General features: G+C 32.7%; 1 protein-coding gene across 1 annotated transcript in view; it reads right to left on the minus strand.

Annotated features, from left to right (window-relative positions):
• The window catches only part of LOC123705324 (forkhead box protein L2-like), a 60,559-nt gene that overhangs the window by 4,396 nt on the left and 34,490 nt on the right, over positions 1–21,673 (minus strand). The window contains exons 4-10 of the mRNA XM_045654065.1: positions 19,389–19,503; positions 17,769–18,079; positions 17,434–17,644; positions 12,851–12,971; positions 7,256–7,322; positions 4,967–5,059; positions 3,302–3,415 (exon numbers count right to left, since the gene is read on the minus strand). Coding sequence (XP_045510021.1) covers positions 3,302–3,415; positions 4,967–5,059; positions 7,256–7,322; positions 12,851–12,971; positions 17,434–17,644; positions 17,769–18,079; positions 19,389–19,503 — 1,032 coding nt within the window. The remainder of the gene's footprint in view (positions 1–3,301; positions 3,416–4,966; positions 5,060–7,255; positions 7,323–12,850; positions 12,972–17,433; positions 17,645–17,768; positions 18,080–19,388; positions 19,504–21,673) is intronic.

The raw sequence follows: 21,673 nt of genomic DNA on the forward strand, positions 1-21,673 counted from the left end.
GACTTGTAAGGAATTTAACCAGACCGTGTTTAATACGGTTTCAGAACATAGTAATGTCCAGTTGCGCTAACGAAGAAGATATGTAGAGATGTGGTAGAGACTTACATAATATTATGACCACGCCTTTAATATTATTATTTAAAATATAAAACAAAAGATATAAGAAAAAATAGTGTTCAAATAACAAAAAAAAAATGTGTGCGTGTACTAGTGTACACACGTAAGGAGTGAAACTTCTTTATGACCTTATTAAAAAAAAAATATTTACTACATGCAATTTTACAGAAATACGTCGAATGACGCGTGGTAGGGATAAGAAAAAGATGGCGCGTAACGGAAAAATGTCACGCGTAACGAAAAAATGTTACAGTAAATTTTTTTCCAACCCCGATAAAGAAGTTTCACTTCAAAAAAGAGCGAATGTTTTTGTAGAGCCTTGTTTTTTTTTTAAACTGGAAAAAACTTATTATTATGGTTTCCGCCCGCGGCTTCGCCCGCGAAGTCAAAGAAAAACCCGCATAGTTTCCGTTCCCGTGAGATTTCCGGTATTGCGTCATTTTCCCGGGAAAAAGTAGCCTATTCTCGGGTATCAAAATATCTCCATACTAAATTTCATGAAAATTGGTTCAGTAGTTTAGGCGTGATTGAGTAACAGACAGAGATTCTTTCGCATTTATAATATAAGTATGGATATTTACTGTTTATACTTTAAAAATGCGCCATCTCTACGACGGTCGGAAAAGCAAACGCTAAACAGTACTGAAAATTTCCTTCCTTTTTTATCCTACGAATCTCTGTGCTACTAATTGAATTAACTAATAAATTAAGTTTGCGGGTACAAATGTAGGTTTAAGTTAATTAATGTTTTAGAATACTTTTCTTTCACATAAAATTGCTTATTGGATTTGGATGTGAAAATTGGCGCTGGGAAAATTTATTATCTAGATTATTTCTGATTCTATTCTTTTAGATATAAACTATTTGGTCTGGACTAGAACTAAGGACTTCTTTGAGCACTTACATTTCCTATGTATGTGATGTGAGTGATATGGTCTATGTAATATTTCAGTTTAATTTGATAACCATTTGCATGAAATTTTAAAGAGCGGGATATGAATGTTATCAATATCAGTTTTATTTCCACTATAAGTAAGGACCCAGCCCCCCTAGCCAAGTGGATTTCTGTATGAGATTGACGTAAGCTATAGATAAACGTATCTACAGCTTACGTCAATCTCATACATTCGTAGTCTATTCTATTGAACGCTACGCTAACAGAAAGCCACTTGGCTAGGGGGGCAGGCCTCCTATGATGTTATATTATTTCATAATCCACCACGCTCGACAAGTGTGGATCGCAGATGTCACAAGTCTATTTTTTTGTTTCCTGATTATGCCAGTTTCTATGATATTTTGCTTTTCCAATTGTTGGATACTATGTATTTCATTTGAGAACTTAATTATTTGCTCGATTATAGACTAGGCATTGTCTGAACACTTTTTAATCAAGCTATAAGTCCCAAACCACCAGTATTTTTGTATGTTATGTAAAAATCTGATCGGTATAAAATTCAGTTCAGACAGAAATTATGGTCTAAAAAAAGCATATTTTTATGCTATATTACCACAAGTGAATACACTAGTTGAAGCTAATAATCAATTGAGGCCGCGAGTGCAAAAACGGCCTGAGTGTCATTCTATAAATAATTTAGTTGTTGGGCCTATCGTCTCTATCTGTTTTGAAGATTTACCTAATGAAGATACAAATTTGTTCGTGCATAGTCGCAGTTCAAAGCAAACTAGTAATTAGTTTTAGGCCACTTTACTTCTCTTTAAAACATATTTTTAACGACCCTTGGTAGGTGAAAACGGCAAAATGGACTGTTTTCTATTATATGAGCTATAATTGAAAATATTGAAGTTTTTTTGCACTGAACTTTCTAATATGTATTACAGAACGTATGTGTGATGCGATGACTGTTTCCAAAACATGATTGGAAAATTTTGCTCGATAAAAAAAATCCTAAAGTTACCTCTAAAATATCATATAAATGCTCATTACAACCGCATTTTACGATAATAATTCGTATAAAGTCACAAGGTATTTTCTCGACTTTGTGCCTGTTTTAGATTTAGAAAATACTAAATATTTTTATTCACTTTTTGATAAAAATGTGAATGGCTCTTACGATTTTTAGTTTCGAGCATGTTGATTCTATACTAAACGCGGACCCACTCACCCCTCACCTAAGACGTGAATAGCTGAATTTTCACTAGCCGCCTAACCCCTCTTAATGACTAGATAATTTTTTGATTGTCACTCAGCCCAGTTTGGTTCTCGCTAAAGCACAAGTTTCAATCCTGATACCACCAAGCAAGTACCCACTAAATTAATTATATAACTACTTACCATTAGACCAGAGCACAGAACGAGCAACGGAATCTGGTTTAAACTCCTTGTTAAAGTGACTAAAGCGTGAAGCGTACAACCAAGTGGTTCTGGATTCGGAAATAAAGTATGTAGCTGAACTGCTTGTCCGTAAGTTTCATATTGAATTTCCGTGGAGTCTAGCTAAGAAGTCAAACTCAACTATTTATTCAACTAGAGGTCTTATAGCTTTAGACCACTGGCCCGTATGGGAACATCAGTATTTTGAATCCTATTTTGATTCTTATATATTACTATATTATATTCCACACTTCACCTGACCAGAGCAAATAGCGAGCAACAGTTTTTTTAGAACTAGATTAGACAGAAATTTGTACCTACACAATAGTTGCTTCTCTTCTATCTTTAAATATTTGCCTCATCATCACTCCAGCTCAAACAACAAGCTTTGTGGCTTTTTTTGCAGGTTTTAAAAGACCAGACATTCCCCACTCACAATCAGACCAGAGCAAGTAGCGAGCGGACTTCTTAAGAAAAGCATTTGGATCTACAAAATGGCTTATATCTTTAAATATATCCCACTCACCTGATGGTCTGATGACCAGAGCAAATAGTGAGCCGACTTCTTTTAGAGCGGTCTTTTATTCCCTACTTTCCATCAGACATGAGCAAATAGTGAGCTGTCGTCTTTTAAAAATAAAAAAAGATGTGTGGCACTCGGCGACTGCTGCGGTAAGGCCATTGCATGTTATGCCTTCAAGCCACACCTCCGCCCGTCGGAGTGGGGAGCGTGAGGTTTTTTCGTTACGGAATTTCTCGATTCGGTCCCCGCGCTCAAGGCCCGCGATAGAAGCTATGCAATAACTTTTGTAATGACACAATAGCTCCTATCTTTAAATATTCCCCACTCACCATCAGACCAGAACAGGTAGCGAGCAGCAGACTCTGCCACATCAATGCCTTCATCGTGTGAGGCGGGTCGCACACTGCTGTGCTCGTATGTTCGTGAATGGCTCGCGTTTGAATCTGAAATTGTTTTTTCATTATATTACTAACGGGTAAAGTGTTGTTTGGCTCATGTGTTATTCTGATGGCCTGTTAGTGTAAATTTTAATACAAATCTTTGAAATAGAAGAAGCAAATATAATCTTCACAAACTTTTGAATTTATTAGTAGGATTTATTCAGTGTCCTGTAATTTGGATGATGACAGATTATCAAAAAGTGTTTTTTTTTTCAGATGATAATATAATATAAAAAAAAAAACACTTTGAACTAACACAAAATGAAGATTCATTATATAATTATATTAATTTTAATTATTTATAGATTTTAATGTTCTACTTTTACAATCTTTTCGGGATTAAGAGGTGTCTTTTTCTGAATAGTTAAGTTATAATTATTTCAATCTTTATAATATAATTATGTCCTGTTTTTTATAACACTGAAAATGTTTCCTCCGTTTAATATCAATAGTTCAAAATTCGATATTCGTTATTTTGTATTTTGTTTAGTCCAAGGTTTAGTCCTATGAAAAAATTTGTCATCAGAGTCATACTTCGGAAAAGCTATGAACTGCGCACGGTTTCAAAATGTTTTCCTTTCGTCAAAGAAAGTTCTACTAGATGGCGCTGATAAGAGAAGCTTATTTGGTAGAATTGTGAATACATTTTGAGTTTTCAGAAATTCATAAGATCAGAGTTTTTAAATGTATTATTAGTATTAAAATAAGTAACATCTTACTAATACTATAGTGGAAAGAAAAAAGAGTTTTTTGTTCGACTTCGAAAGCTTTAAAATATTTTTTTCAAGAAATAAAATATAGTGATGAAGTAGGTAATGAGTCTGGAGCTTACAAGCGGAAGAAGAGCCTTTAAAGATTGTTTAAAAATACCCAAATGCTTATGCAATGATGGAAATAATATAGATTTAGAGTCGACAATTGCTTCTGATTTAATATGGCTTTTTTTTCCACTTCATTACATACATACTCATAGGCCAACTATTGTGGCGTTAGTGTGCAGCATGAAATTTCTAAGAACTTCATAAGTAGCAAAAATTTTGAACTTTTTTTATAAATATTTAGACATAATTAATTAGAATAATATGATATGATTCTCCTCTACCAAAAAGAAAGAAGAACGTAAAATTTGGCACATCCAAAATTAATGTAGAGCATAGGTGCAAAATGCTTGCGTTTTTAAATCGTTTCTTATAGTTTGTCTTGCGACTTTTCACGTGACTTTTCGCAGTTTTAAATGTTGGAAGCTAAAAATTGGTAGATACGCAGACTAAGTGTTACCAACGCAATATACGCCTTGATAGATGATGGAAATTTGTGCTATATGATACAAACGATGATATAGCAAATTAAGTTCTCTTCTGTGTTCTTAAACAGGAAATTGGAACAGTATTACCGCAAATTTTACGCGAGGTAAAGCTCTGGCAAAAGTTATTTAATAAAAATAACACCTCTACCATGCTTTTGACAGTACAATCATCTCATTTGTTTATAGTTATGACCAAATTTTGATTACTAGTAAAACAATAAAACCCAAATAAAACTAAAAACAATTACCTGTTGCCCAATAGTGAGAAGCTTCAGCGATATCGTGGTGCGACACCGAGTGACCGTCAGTTGAATAAGACGGGGCCGGGTTTGGCGGCGAATCTGAAATATTTCACATTTTTTGTTCATTTTTTGCAATTTTTTTTATTAAATATTTAGTTTATGATACCTGGATGTATGTAGAAGTAACTTTTAGCAAAAATATTTGTAAATTACCTACTTTTTAACCGACTTCAAAAAAAAGGAGGAGGTTATCAATTCGGCCGGTATATTTTTTTTTTTTTTTTTTTATGTATGTACACCGATTACTCCGAGGTTTCTGAACCGATTTACGTGATTCTTTATTTGTTCGATGCGGGATGGTGTCGAATTGGTCCCATAAAAATTTTATTCGGATAGGCCCAGTAGTTTTTATTTTATGAGCATTTTTGTCTGTAGGTATTTGTAAATTTTGCAAGTGCAAGTTTGAAGTCGGTTGTTTTTAACGCAGTTATCACTTGTATACTTTATCTAATAGAAAAAAAATCCATTTAACTATTTTTTTTATTTTCAATATAAGGTACCTATGTATTGTCCGCGATTTATTTGTACTTACAATTTTTAACAAAACGAATACTAACTTACTTACCTACCTATACTATTTAACAGCTTTTTCTTAACAATAAAACGACGTTAAGAGTGAAATTTAACAATAGTATTTTAACAATTCTACTAATAATATATATTATAAATGCGAAAGTTTGTGAGGATGGATGTATGTGTATGTATGTTTGTTACTCTTTTACGCAAATACCACTCAGTCGATTACAATGCAATTTAGCACACATATACAGGGTAACTTGGATTAACACAAAGGATAGGTTTTATCCCGAAAATACCATGGGAACGGGATCTGCGGGTTTTTCATAAACTAATACATAATTGTATTATCCTATCACGATGAATGTTATGATTTGCAAATTTGTTCACAATGCCCGTTTGGATAATAAAAATATTTCCTTCTTTAGATGCTTTGATTTTAATGGGGTTATAAAAAGAACACAAAACTTTGTTAATCTTTTTAAAGTATCGAGAGAGGGCAGTTTAAAAAAGTAAGGTTAAGGATAAAAGCTTCCCTCATTTATCGTTTATGGAGTGAAAATCCGAGACTACAGAAGAATCTTATTAATAAAGTATTTAATTTAATCCGCTTATACATAGTAACCGTCATTTTATCGAATCTGCATTACCTTGTAAAAACTTACTTATTTAAAGGAAAAAAAATGTATTAAGATTAATTGAGAATTTATAAATTAGGTAGTACCTAAACTACGCTTCTAATATAAACAGGTATAAGTTAACAAAAAAAAATTAACTCAATAGAAATGTTTTCATTTTTTAAAGAAGTAACACTTGACACGACTTCCAGTTCTTATGAAATAAACGAGAAAGATCTTAAGACTTGTCAGCTTTTAGTTTCCATTGTAACTTACTATTATTCATCTCTACTTCAATAGCTCAATTGAATTGTGTAGCTGATGTGGGGAAATTGCAATGCCGCTTTGTTTCCAAGACGACAAGTTCATATTACCACAATATTACCGACAATGTTGTAGTTGAACAACGTATTTCTTTTTCTAGGGATATAGGTCAACCACACGTTGCATTCCATCTCTAATAAATTTAATAAACTGGATTTAGTTGCAACTAAAACAATGAACGTCTGAGATATTCCTTTTCCTTTTAAGGCGTTAATAGGGGCTAGCGACCTTGGAGACGATTTACAAAGCGGGATCGGGGGACCGGTGCAAATCTACCGTAGTAAAAGTACGTATAAAAATTATTTAAAAAGATATTTGGATATTGATTCAAAATTTAAAACAACCATGCCCTGTGTTTCAATTTCATAAACACACTGTAAAAACACTACAATAATTGACGTTATATTGACTTAGCGTTTTGGTTTAAAGTCCAAAAATCGACCTCAGTTCATGATTTTTTTTTTCCAAAAAACCTGATTGTAAAATAAACAAATTAAATCAACCATGCTCTTTATCATATTCGAAACTTTAATATACATTTTTTTTAGATATGTACATTAAGAATCTAAGAAGAAAAACGGTTATAACTAGAGTTAATTTACGGTATTAAAAGGGAACCCTACCCGATTCAGGCCTTAAATCTCACTGCTTGATTTCTTTTATTCACTATAAACTACAAAGTAGGACTATTTATTATGATTTTCGTGCTTTCTCTTATAAATAAATAAGTTTAAGGCAATTAAGAATACAATGAATCGGAATATATATGATTACTTACCAAAATTTGGAAATCCCATCGAATACGGTGTGTTCATTGATATCGGGATGGGCTGCAGTGGGCTCAGCTGGAATAATAAAAAAAATATTTAGCACATATACTCATTTAGCACATATAGTCTCTATACACTCGAATATTCGAAAGACCAAAAAATTGGAGTATCTCTATCTATTCAAAAAGTGCTTTTTAATCCCTTGGAACAAATTTTTAACAAAAAAATCAGTTATCTGGTTGAATTTACCTCATAAAATACCTTATACCTTAAAAAATCAATTTTATACTTTTTAGAACTCGTTTATAATTAATGTAGTTTACAGTTTAGTTTCAGGATTCCAACTTGTTGAACGTTCGGTTGGTGTATCTTGTGATTTTAGGAAATGACTAGAACAACTTCAGGTTTACACCATAACAATTCTGGAAAACCCCAAAAAATACAAACCGTCAGGACTTGTAAATTCTGGAATTGTAAAATTGGAAATTCTGAATATTTATAGAACAGGAATTTTTACGTTTGTAATCGTCTAAACTACATGCATAGAGAAATCGAGTTCGATAGCAAATACATCAATTTGCAAGTAAGCACTTTTATCGGTTATTGATACGGTACTAAAATTTTAATCTGTAATGAAACACTACTAGCACGCCATTAAACTCCTTTAGAGCATAACTTGCTGTTTTACAACCTACATTTATATTTTCTGCTGACTGATAATGAAAAAGGCAAATAGGCAGATTCAGAATTCAATCTGTCTTCTGCAACGTTTACAATGTTTCATATCCTTCCAATCGAATGCTAATGCGTCATTAGGCCGCCCGTATCAAGTTTTCAGTTAACGTTTACATAGTTTACATTATAAAAACGTCATAAAAATTGGATCATACGCATTACATGATTACATTACATTGACAAGACAAATGTTTGTGTATACCTATTGCATAATATGCCTAGATAATAATACCCTTATTAAAACTCTGGGAGCTATACTTCCCACGTTTCAGATTGAAGTAAATCGTGTTTTATTTTTATATGCTTAAACCAAATGCAGTGTAATATTTTTCTACGCAATCTTAACATTTCAGAGAACTTTTTTTCATGGAAACACTTTTCAGAGAATTATTACATGTCATGGTAAACACACGTTAAAGTCAGTTGACGTGATTTTGCCGCCGAAAACTACCGTTATTTTTTAGATTTTTGTGTAGTGCTGAAAAAAAATTAGATAAGTAGATGTAGAGTAGATTTTAGCTTTGTAAACTAGACTATATTACGGTTGCGTGAAACGTAAAATATGCCCAGAATTTTTCGTTTATACTTTGGTAGAGTCGATTGAAATTAAGTTTATAAGTGGGAAGATATCATCCCAGTGTTCAGTGACGAATAAAACTGCACACACGATAAAATCCGTGTGTCTAAAAAATCTTTTTTAGTTGGTATAAGCAACTTATTTATTATTATTGGTTATTTCCTGATTAGATAATTAGACATCTTAACTCGATACATTAGTATTTACCTATTGCTTTTATTTTGTTTTAGAAAAATGCCATGTTTAATTCATACATTTTTCAATTCCCAAATTCTTCCCTTAGTAAAAGAAACTTGCATTGATGAGTACTTTCACCTGCTTTATTAAAAAATATGATCTATATAATTTTTTACGATAAAATTTAATTCACAAGTGGAGTCAGGGCAACTAGCTAGTGTTTTAAAATATTGGTGTCATACATGGACACTTGGTGCTATAGTTCCCACAAGGTTCCCACCTTTCCAACCTCAAGAGAGAACAGATGACGGGATATATACTTCCCAAAAAAAAGGTTACTTCCCCCCCACTAACCCCTCTTTTTGGTGTATTTTTGAAATCTACGACCCAAAATTACCCAGGAACGTGTCTTACTTTTTTAACCGACTTCAAAAAAAAGGAGGAGGTTATCAATTCGGCCGGTATATTTTTTTTTTTCGATGCGGGATGGTGTCGAATTGGTCCCATAAAAATTTTATTCGAATAGGCCCAGTAGTTTTTATTTTATGAGCATTTTTGTCTGTAGGTATTTGTAAATTTTGCAAGTGCAAGTTTGAAGTCGGTTGTTTTTAACGCAGTTATCACTTGTCTTATTGTTAACTCCTCCACAGGCTCGCGTTTGAATAAGGGTTAAAGCTAGACATTATAAACACAATTTTTTTCCCAATTCCTAATAATTATGTAGTATTAACCTGAACCTTACGATGTATTGTATCCAAATTTTGTCGAAAGAAAATCGCTACTGGGAGATTTGATTATTATAAAAGTAAGCTAAAAAATGTTAGTTTTTGTTCATATATATTGAGATAAGAAATGCTGAATATTTTACCAATTTCTCAAAATTAATGTGCTTATTAGTGATAATAATTTTGAATGAAAATATTAAAAGGAATATTCTTTGGATGCAAATCCTATAAAAAACAATGAATTATTTATTATTTTCACACTCTCAAATAGTATGCCAGATGCCAGTCATCAAAGGCTTATTTCCGTCGTCACTTTGACACGAAGAGTACGGGATTAATAATTAAATTTATTTAAAAATATTTGTACGCTCAATACGATATCTTCAATAATTAATTGGTATATCTCATCATAACTTTAAAGTAAAAATTCTTTACATTAAAAAAAAAAACAATGACTACTTTATTCTGAAGGCTTCGAAATTACCCACTAGCATTATCACTGAATAATATTATTACGATACACAGATCCTATCCGAATATTATATGCTTTTAATTTTATTATAAGATGATATTTTTAATTTAACAGAACTTACGGGGAGAAGAATATTCCCCGCATCACAATTGTATTTCACAACAACGCCGCTCTTTAAATTTATCACAGGCTTTACTCATTGATAGGTACATGTAAAACGAGATTTTTGATATATGTATAAAAGCTTATTGTACCTCGTTCCTGCCTTGAAATATAAACATTTTTCATCAATACGCTTTTTATATCAGCTCTCAACGCGTAATGTATTTTGATAAGATAATTGTTTACACAGAATAATGCGGAAGTATTTTGCATGCAAAGTAAATCCGACGTTGACCAAACGCAATTAAGGTTATTAAGTGTCCGCTTACACGTAGACCTTACATCAGCGTGTCTGGAATGATACAAATAACCTATACACAGTCAGCGATTTTTGCACGATGCTGCATGCTTGATAATACGAGCGGTTTTAACAATAACAAAACTAACGTTCGTCGCTCGACGTTAACCCATTTGTAATTGATACGCTTGATTATCAAAAACCGACGATCGCAGCGTCCCAGAAAATTATTATTGGTCATATCCAAAGAGATTCACTGATGCACTTTTTAATGATGTATGATCGCAATTTTATACGTGATTTAATGCGTAATAATTGGTAGTTCAATGGAATTAACATACGTAAATAAACCTTAACATAATAAGTGTATGAACAGTGTAATCGTGGGAACAAGGGATTACGAATTTGTATTAAGTGAGGTGGCGTGACGATTAACACCTAGGTAGATACTAATACCTAGTTTACGACAAGTATGAAGTAGTCCAGCATCATGACACGTCATATCCAATTATGCATGGATGAGCTTTTTCCAATATTGAACGTCAAATGATATCCTCTATAAAAGCTCACGCGATTATCTTTTGGGTTAATAAATCATCAACGTTATAAAATTCAATTGAATACGTAAGTATAATAAGTTGAGAGCACCGCAAATCACGCGATAATGAAACTGAAAATGGATAGATCTGACGTACCTTTTATTTCGATAAAGTATAGAATTCAATAAAGGCATCAAGCGTGTCTAATGAACATCATCGTGATTAACTTTGTCACCGGTGTTCATGGACTTACGCCCACTGTGCGATGGATAAATCAATTTCATCTGACCAAGATTTAACGTTCGAATCGGTATGTGTTTATGAGAATTGAAAATAGTACCGTGCTTTTTAATGGTATGTTTAAATTTTGAATAAAAATTATTTCATTCCTTAGTTTATTTTATTTCGATTAATTGTGCTAATATATCGCTTCTGTGAAAAAAATTGACATGATGTAAAACTGCAACTTTGCAAATTAATAGATACTACTAATTTACTTTTTAGTGAAATTTAATTTTTATTTCATGTCATAAGTACCTATTTAATGATCTTAACGAAGCTAGTTCACGCAACTGATATATTTATTGTAACACGATTTATGAGGAATCGAAATTTACAGGAAAAGGGTCTTCTATGAAAATTTCCAATTTCCCCCTTTAACTTGATTACTGCTATTTTAGTTTTTACTGAGAATATTGAAGTAAAAAGTTATTTACACTCGAGTAAAAGGTATTTGTTTTGCAGAAAAATAAAATAAAGGTATTTTCATTTCGCTGTTTCATATTAATTAGTTATTTTATACTATTCTTGATAATAATTAATTCTAAGAATTTACAAGGTGATGTTATTATTTTAGAAAGCTAGTGATTATTAAGTTTTACAATTTTAGTAATAACATATTAATTTAATCGTATTGTTTAATTTATTGGGAAGTTACCGTATTTAATTTTTTAAATCAAAGGTCCCATTAATCTATACTAATATTATAAAGCTGAAGAGTTTGTTTGTTTGTTTGTTTGTTTGAACGCACTAATCTCGGGAACTACTGGTCCAATTTAAAAAATTCTTTAGGTGTTAGATAGCCCATTTATCGAGGAAGGTTATAGGCTATATTTCATCACGCTACGGGCAGCAGGAGTGGAGCCACGGGGGTGAAACCGCGCGGAGCAGCTAGTATTAGATATAAATAATATTAAAGATTTGAGAATATATTATAAACTTATTTTTCCCTCTTACACGCTAAGTTTACACGTAAAAGACTTAGAGAATTGAATCTTAATTACATTTAGTAATTATAACGAGGTCCCGTGAACGCGTGGGAGAAGTATGCATCAGATGCAATAAACATCTGTTTCGTCGATCGATTTTCGTTATTTACATAATATTATGCCTTCAGTGTCCTGCTAGAGCAATACTTTCTTCTCCGTCCGCACCGAAAATCGATTTTTGGTCCCCTCGGTTCTATGCTCACGCTTTAACCACTGTACCAAGGAGATAGTTAACTTTGGTAATTAGTACGGGGATACATATTTCAAGTATCCACGGACCACGGAGTAACAAATTGGCTGAATACTTTTACCCGCATACCAAAGTTGCTGAATCCAACTAGCTGTTATAAAATATATGAAGCTCGTAATTAGTCTGTTGTAATTATAGTTAGCATTAGCGGGAAACAGGAAAAACAAGTTTACCGCTCGGTGGATTGAAATCTGATAAAATGATTATTTGATAAATACATTAAGGAAAAAGAATGAAAATATTAATCTATTTTAGAACTCTAATAGAAAGTGGACAAAGAATGACAAGCTTTTAGGAGAGAAGACCAAAATATTTATCTTTTAGTTTTAGGGAGACATCGTATTTTCACTGTAACAATTGAATTTAAAAACTACTCTTCAAAAAAAATATTTTACCAGAAAGCTTATTATTTTTTCCCGATTGTGTTAAACACAGCTATAGTTTACAATAAAAAACTTACCTGTTCCTGCAACTGCTGTGTAATGTAGGAGCCGAATGGTGACGGCTGGTGTTGAATGTTCGAGTGCGGGGGACACCCGCCGCCGTACCCGAGGCTTGAGGATGGCTGGCCCAACCAACTTCTGTTGAGATACCTTATCTTTATCTTTTTTTCTTTTATTTTTTATACTGGAAGGTTTAAATGACGCTTTTCTGGTGAGAATTTTTAATATGTTATCAACTTTTGAACATGCAGTGTTGGTAGCAACTTCTGAACATGTGATTAATTTTATTTGATGCTAAACAAATGTTTACCATGAATAAGTTTTAACGATATTGGTGAAGTTTTAACGAGTTCTTGTAGGTATACTATTCCCATTTAGGTACTATCTATGCAGCTCAATGTAACGTTTAATTCATATACTTAGCCATTAGGTATAATAATAATTAGGAAATATTCCGACCATTTTAATAATAAAAATATATCAGACACAACTTCGTTAAACTTTCAACTCTACTACTATTTTATTTTACTTACTCTTTTTTTCAACATGGAAAGTTGATATTGTGGAATGTGAAAATCAAAATAATTTACCATACGTAAATTATATTTCTCGAAATGGTTATATAAACATTTTGTGACAAACATTAAACAAATAACACTATTACTAGAAATGACCAATGAACATAATTACTCTAAGGGTTCATACGCACTATGCGGGTAGCCGCGTTGCGGGTAGCCGTCCGGCTGACCGCAAGCACAATTATGTACGTAATATTCATTTCTATGCGCACTGCGATGCGGCTACCCGCAGACCGCCCCGGTTGCTCGGAGAGCTGCGGCCCGAGAGACGGCCAGCCGGACGGTTGCTATACGCACTGTGCGGTTCAGTCTGCGGCTGCCCGCCATTGAGTGAGTGTGTGCACGTGGTTGCAAAATGCTTGCTCTCATCTCGTGTTTGCAAATAAGGATGCACCCAGTACTTCTTTCTTTGCTTTTCTTCTATACGTAACGTGTGTAAATGTAGTAAATTGCTGCAACTTCTTCCATTCCCATCTTTGAAATGGATCGACATGACCGCAAATCGCAACGGTTCTTCAACCGCACTATGCGGGTAGCCGCATTGCGGGTAGCCGTCTGGCTGGCCGCATTCGCAACCGCATCCTGCATAGTGCGTATGAACCCTTATATATGGTGGGCATACAATTTCCATGTAGTTTTTCATAGAATATCATACTAAACTGTTGGATCGATGAATGAAACGGATTTGTATGAAATTTACTGTTATAAAATATCACAATCACGTGATCTGTAGAAATGACATGATTTTACCCGCGAGTTCGTCCGCGAGTGAAACCGCGCGGCAGTGCTTGTTATAATATACAATTCCGAATGGCCAGTTGTTTGGTATCGCTAAACATACAAGGCATTTTTTTAATATCAACTTCAAAAAAAAGAACAACTATCCACGGTATTTTTCATCCGGTGCCGCATATTTTGAAACGTTCAAAGCATACACCAACAAAAATCTATGATATTAAATAAATAAAACTATGGTATGTATATTAGCAAAAATTCGCGTAAACCATGTGGTATTTGCTGCAACATTGATTTCGGTGAAAAAGCTCTGGCCGCAACAATTTGTGTGATTTATCATTTTAGGTATAACTCTATATTAAATTTATATAGAAGCATAATATAATATTAATTATTATGACGTCATTACCTAGATGGGAGTAATGGGATGGCTTGTTTTTACGTTGAACAGGAATACATTTTTACAAACTTGTATGAAAAGAGTCTTATTTACCCAAAGACCTTAAAAATTTGTCACAGTTTAATATAAGTGAAATAATAATACATAATATTAGTGAAACTGCAAAACGTTAAGGAAAACACGTATACGATTATAATGTTTTTTAAGTTCAGCAAAGATCACGTCGATAAGAAATATGACGCGAGGAAATTCACTATGTATAACGCAACATACTATATTTTAGCGATGCAACAAATATTGTTGTTATTTACGCACGCTATTTCCGTTACACCCTACGTTGCATTAAATTTAATGACGTCAGATATATCTGTTAGCTCTCATTTATTTCAATAGATTAGTTTAATAACGGCCAATTAGTATTCTGCTTGTATGATGGTAATTTCTATTTTCTAATTAAAACTACATTAAAAATTATCTGATAACCATTAGCGTCGGTTAAAAAACATTGAAAACATATTAATCTTAAGGGGGAGAATTCATGTTTATTATTACTTCAACTAGTAGTTTATAGTAATCGGTTACCGGGCCACCTCTTGACCTTAAATCGTAATATCATCCCACTTTACAAAATAACAAGCAAATACATGTGAGACCACAGTTATTGTGATAAAACTCATTACTTTATTATTTTTACCCTTGCGGTTTATGCAAGAAAATCACAGGGATAATAAAAATCCTCAAATACCTACAATAAAAATAACCCTTTAAATATGACAGTCTCTTTGAAATATTCTTATGTAAATCCTAATATACAGTAATTATATTGGGTACTAACTAACTCATCCACTGAAAATGTTTCTCGCTTACAGTTTGAGAAGTACAATATAAAATTTTAAAATACTTTTTCCTTTTGAACGTGCTTGCGCGATGTAACTTTTATACGCAAAAAGATCAAATGTGTTACGTAACTCTCCAACAATTTGCTTTGATGTACGATAGAAAAATTGCAAAAAATATAAACAAAGCAAATCCGCATATCACTTAGTTATCAAATACTGCAAGACGGAAACTCGTGGGAAGTAGAAATAAGAATAGTTTACAAAATTCCGTAATATATAAGCGTTTGTTTTGTAAACTTTAGAATGCGAAACGTAAATATTTATTGTAATTAATTAATTAATTTTATTGTATGTCACAGTTCGTGTATATGACGTAATGAGTACTGTATGAGTTCGTATCCGTACCCAAGACTAGCTCAACATTCATTGAATAAACGGTAGAGATAAAAGTATTAGGAACAATAAGTATAGTACACTATAGTGACTTTTATACGTAATTAAATTCTATTTTATTACTAAATTTATTTTTTATTGTTTTTAAACATTATTCAGTATACGAAATAGCGTCTCAAATCCATTTTGACCAGCAAGATAACAAATGATATTGGTGTCGGGTTTTTATTAATTATTCACCCATGTAATGAAATGACTTTAAGTATTAGAGATATAAGAAATAAGAGTACCTATAGGCTAAAGTTAGTTTTTTATTATACACATCTAGAAACTTACGACTTTTTAACGGATATCAAACGTAATTTATTAGCATGTAACATTTCAGTCAGACCGAGACCACGTTCGCCGTCAAGTATCCAAACGTTAATAGGTGCTCAAGTAAAATGAAACAGGAAATTTCTCCGTGGGTAATTATCTTAATAAAATGCTTGAGCATTGTATTTGTTTACACAAATTTACAAGTTTTGCAAACAAGGGTATAAAAAAGGTATTTTATTATATTTATAGCTTATATCAAGCTGTCTACCCACTCACGAACCCTATTGATCAGCGCTGAAAAGATACGTTAAAATATTGAAATAATATTGCATCAAGCTATTAATGCATTAAAATTTAATATAACATTATTATGTTTCATGCATTGTTTTCCTACTTGTAGTTTTATTTATAGAAACGTTTTCATATTTTGTTGAGCTATTGTTGTTGAGGATCTCCTGATCACGTTGATTTCAATTTATGCATTTTTCCGATAATAAGTTGAGCTATTTATAAAAATATTTTAATAAGATTATATTGTGTTTGTAATATGGTAGATTAATATTACTATGTAGATCTACTACTATAAATTACTTATAATATGTCGTTTTTGAAATTGTTTTCCAATTTCTAATGCAAAGAAAAACAATTCTTCTTTATTTACAAAAGGTGATGTTCTCTTTATGCAATTATTCTTTTATAAAAGGTATGTCAGTAGATTTATATAAAAAATAAAATGTGTAAAAATATTGTTATGGCACATTAACTACAAAGGGGACTTTGATATTTGAGAATGTAGAGCAACTATACGATTGACCCTCAACGTGATTTTGCATATTTCTACGCAAAAAATGATAAAGTATAAATATTTTATCTCTGTTACATAATTATTTGTTTCCTTTTCTATCTTTAGCTTTAATTTAAGCCGAAACGATAATAAAACAATAATACATTAATATAATTATTTTCAACAATAACCTCATTCAAATTGTCAGAATTATACCAAATTTTAGTCCGTTGACAATAACAAAAATTCAAACTTTATACTTATATTCAATTATATGTATAATAAACTAGCGGTCCGCCCCGGCTTCGCCCTTGGTACATATTTCGCAATAAAAAGTAGCCTATGTCCTTTTTTGGGTATCAAAATATCTCCATACCAAATTTCATGCAAATTGGTTCAGTAGTTTAGCCGTGATTCAGTAACAGACAGACAGACAGAGTTACTTTCGCATTTATAATATTTGTATGGATAATTCAATTATACAATAATATCATTAATTAAAAATATGTAATATCAATTTAAAAAATATAATCGCAATAAAAATAAAACTTACGGATCAAAAGGCGGATACGACGAGGAGTATGTCCCGGGGCCGAAGTAGTTAGCCGAGATAGACAGCGACTGCACGTGCGCTTGTCCCATGGCCCCGCCGTGGAAGCCCTCAGCATACAGCCCCTTCGCGTATGGTGGCCCACGGAAAGGCCTCTTCATACGACGGCGTCGCCTGAAGTTCCCGTTCTCGAACATGTCCCCGCATTGCGGATCTAAAACAATTGCTTTCTCACAACACACAGTCTCGTCGCAGCGCAAGCCAATTGCACAGCTGTAACATTCGCAACGATACGAAGGGCCCCTCTAACAAACCGTCGCAAACGCTGAGAAACTTACCGAGCATCCAGTGGTTGCCCTTACGCTCGCCACCGCCCTCGCGAGGTACCTTGATAAAGCACTCGTTGAGGCTCAGGTTGTGGCGGATCGAGTTCTGCCAGCCCTTCTTGTTCTTTTGGAAGTAGGGAAACTCCTTGGTAATATAGGCGTAGATCTCGCTCAATGTCGCCTTCTTAGTCTCACTGTTCTGTATGGCCATGGTGATCAGAGCCACGTAGGAGTATGGCGGCTTAGTGGCCTCGGACGTGGGAGTCGAGTTCGCCGAGTTCCCTGAGCTCGAGCTCGATGCCGGCTCCGGCTTGGGTTCCGTACTGCGAACAAAACGTTAAAGATAAATATGCCCACAATATATAATAGCTTACTTACTATAATAATTATTGAGAATACAGATAACATACCAAACGCATATGGTACCTACTCGTTAGAAAATAGCAGATAGAAATAGATCGAAAAATATTGTATCTTAAATCAAAGTTATTGTGCCCAGTCAAAAAATATATTTTTCGAAAAATGATAGATCGGTTGAAATACGATCCCGTTAAAAGCTCTTGTAAAAAAGAAAAATGACTGACGACTTTTTGACTTTATTAAAGTGACGTACGTATACAAAACTTGTATTTGTTTGTATCGAAAAATATTTTATTGGAATCGAGAGGACCATTGATAGAGCGTTGTCTAAAAAATAACTAGGAGATACTAGACTAGATTCCATCTCGACTGGTTTCATACCGGAGGACGTAATAGCACTTTACTAGCTTTTAAAGAACTGAAACATAATATTATAGGTACACATAACATTTATTTTTATTTATTTTACCAAAATAATTTTTATAATTTAGAAATGTAAATTCGCGCTTCGCGTTTGGTTAAGTACAAATTAGTTACAATAAAATAAAATATTTCGCTCGTTATAATTTCGCTGCATGAAAAAAAAATTAAGACAAGAGTCACTAAAAACCCACTTTCTATGCTTCCTCTAGACATAAAAGGACACAGTTTAATATTTAGGTACAATTAATATTAAAGAGAAGTATATACTGTACTATACTGAAATGACAAGGTATTCAAAAGTTATAATAAAAAAGACTTGACCAGATTGTACCGCAGTGTGCACTGTGCACTGTGCAATCAGGGATTTCGAAACATCAAATGTCATGCAAACCAAAGAATTCAGTCATTTCATGGATCTTTTGTGGTTATATGCAGTGCAGCGTTTGTTTATCAGTCCCTTTGTGCCCAATATTGATGAACATGCTCGAGATATTGAAATTTTTTATGCCTTACCAATATTACGCTCTTTGATTATTTACTATAGGAAAATATTTCACGCATAACTGAGTAAACAGTAAAAAACGATTTCATTTTAGGTTCAAATAAATTATTCATAAAATACTGCAATGGTAACTATGTAGGTAGTACCTTCACATACAGAATAAAATATGGTACGAAGCCAATTATAAAAATAGAAGTAACCAATAAAATATGTTTTATTAATTTGCGTGACAGCTCTTTTTTTTAGGTTTACTGAAATAAAACAAATGCGGTGAACACCATCAGGTCAAAGGGTATATATTTTTGTCCGACGTCACATAGGATTGTAATAAATAAAAAGCTAATTACCTTATAGTTTCTGGCAGCGATGTAGCTACAGTCGGCATAGTTTTGACTCGGGACAGCAAGGGAGTGTTGACTCTCTCATAGTGGTTGCAGGGGACTGGCCTCTCAGGTCTCTTGTCTAAGAAAATCAAACAAACAGAGTATATTATATTATGAAAGCGTCATTATTACAACTGTTAGCTCATTAACGCTTCCACCAATAATACTTTTTTTGTTTGTTCATAAAAATAGTGGAGTGAAGTTTATGTTGCAAATAAATTAGTACCTACTTACAGCCCGTTACCCCAGAGGATAACGTGATTAAAATCGTTCCGTTATTTTTAATTTAATTAAATGAAAATACCAATAAATAATGTTAACAAAAAAATCATAACGGATGCTGGTTGCTGACGAATTAGCTAAGAAGATATTATAATCCTTACTCATATTTCATGTAAATCGATTTAAGTCGCATACTTTATTTTGTCGAAATTCTTAGGTACCAGCTGCATAGGCTAACTTATTTTCATCCACAGACACATTTCCTTTAAAAATTACATGGAAATTTTCAACGTTTCTATCTATGTTTATACACGACGTGAATTTTGTTGCATAGTACCTATAATAATTGCATGCAATTTTTCTCTTGAATTCTAATACACAAGAAAAACTTTATACTTACATGGGATAATGATATTTTCACAGAAGGAAATAAGTAAAAATATTTATATTGGAGTGGCTCAGTTTACGGCAAAATACAAATGTTTCATAATAGGATTATCATTTATGTTTTATATAGAGCGTTTCTTATTAAAGATGAATTCTATTTCAATCTGAGTAAATTGTGAGCATTATTTTTGTATAGGTAGCTGTTGCTTTTAAAAGAAACAAAAAAAAATCCCGCGACAAGCAGACATACCTAATGACAATCACGGATATTTTTTTTTATAAATCATGATATTAACATAATATATTAATTAGCATAATATGTTTATAGCAGAATCAGCATCCACACGGTAAAGTATTATTTTAAGTACAATGGATTTATCCAAGGAATCAATACTTTAATATATTGCATCAAATTCATACTTAACTTCTGTTAATTGACTGCAAATTGAGTCATGATCATGAGCACGTGAGAATAAAAAATGGAATATCTGCTAGGGTATGAAATTCATTCGAAATGAGGCTACGTCAGGACTTTCCAATTTAGCATCTGGTAACCCTAGTCGCAAGTCTCAGCAATCGCGAACGTGCCTCCGAATACGGGTTTCTAAGAATCCATCGTTTCGTTGTAGGTAGTGGATAAAACTAAACAATGCGCACTCGTGGCTACTAAAATACACCACCGCTAATATTAATCCCACATATATATATGAAAAACTAATGTTCGCACTATTGTTGAAACGGATTAAGTGTCGAACGATTGTAATCCACCAAATAATGCTCGACGTAAATGTAATAAACTAGCTAAATACACGTTTAATCAGAAATGTTACGTGAAAGGGTCACTTGAATGTGCTTGTTATTGGATAAACTATAAAATGGGACTGAAAATTCATATCGTAAACGTTCGCGTTTATAGAATATGATGGGTGTATTGATGTCCTGCAATTGTGTATGTTCAAAAAAGATTACAATGGTAATACGGCGATATAATGAGCTGATGAGTGGCGTAGATTAATTAATTATTATTTGTGTATTTCCTTTTTGTATGGAAATATTAGAGAATTTAATAGTACCTATAATTAATAATTAAAATTATATCATGTTCGTGCTGATTGATTTGATGTAATGAATAGTACAGGTTTATTATGATAATAGCACGTGAAATTGTTAAGGATACAATTATTATTTACCTAGACAAATATCTTTACAGTAAAAATATTTGTCTAGGTAAATAATTATTGTATGTAACGCCAATCGCCATGTAACATGTTGTGCTAGTAAAAATTTTACTATCATAACATGGCGATGTGCGTTCAGATACATTTAATGAGGCAGATATTATAACATCTGTGATCTGATAGTCTTAAATATTTCACTTTAACGATGCACAAATAGAATATTTCAGCAAGAATTAAGTTAAAAATTAACGCACATCGCATCACTGGCAATATAATTGAAGTTGTCAAAGGGATTTTACGTTAAAATAATACTGCAAATGATGTTTATTTTGGAGCAGCCATTTAAATGTTTGTTTTTTTCTTCAGTAATAGAATTAATATATTTTACAAAATAGCATTGAACAAATTGTTAGTGTAATTCTATGTATTGATTATTTATTCGTGTGGGAATTCCTAGAATAT

Source organism: Colias croceus, chromosome Z (genome assembly GCF_905220415.1).
Source record: "Colias croceus chromosome Z, ilColCroc2.1".
Classification (NCBI taxonomy): Eukaryota; Metazoa; Arthropoda; class Insecta; order Lepidoptera; family Pieridae; genus Colias; species Colias croceus.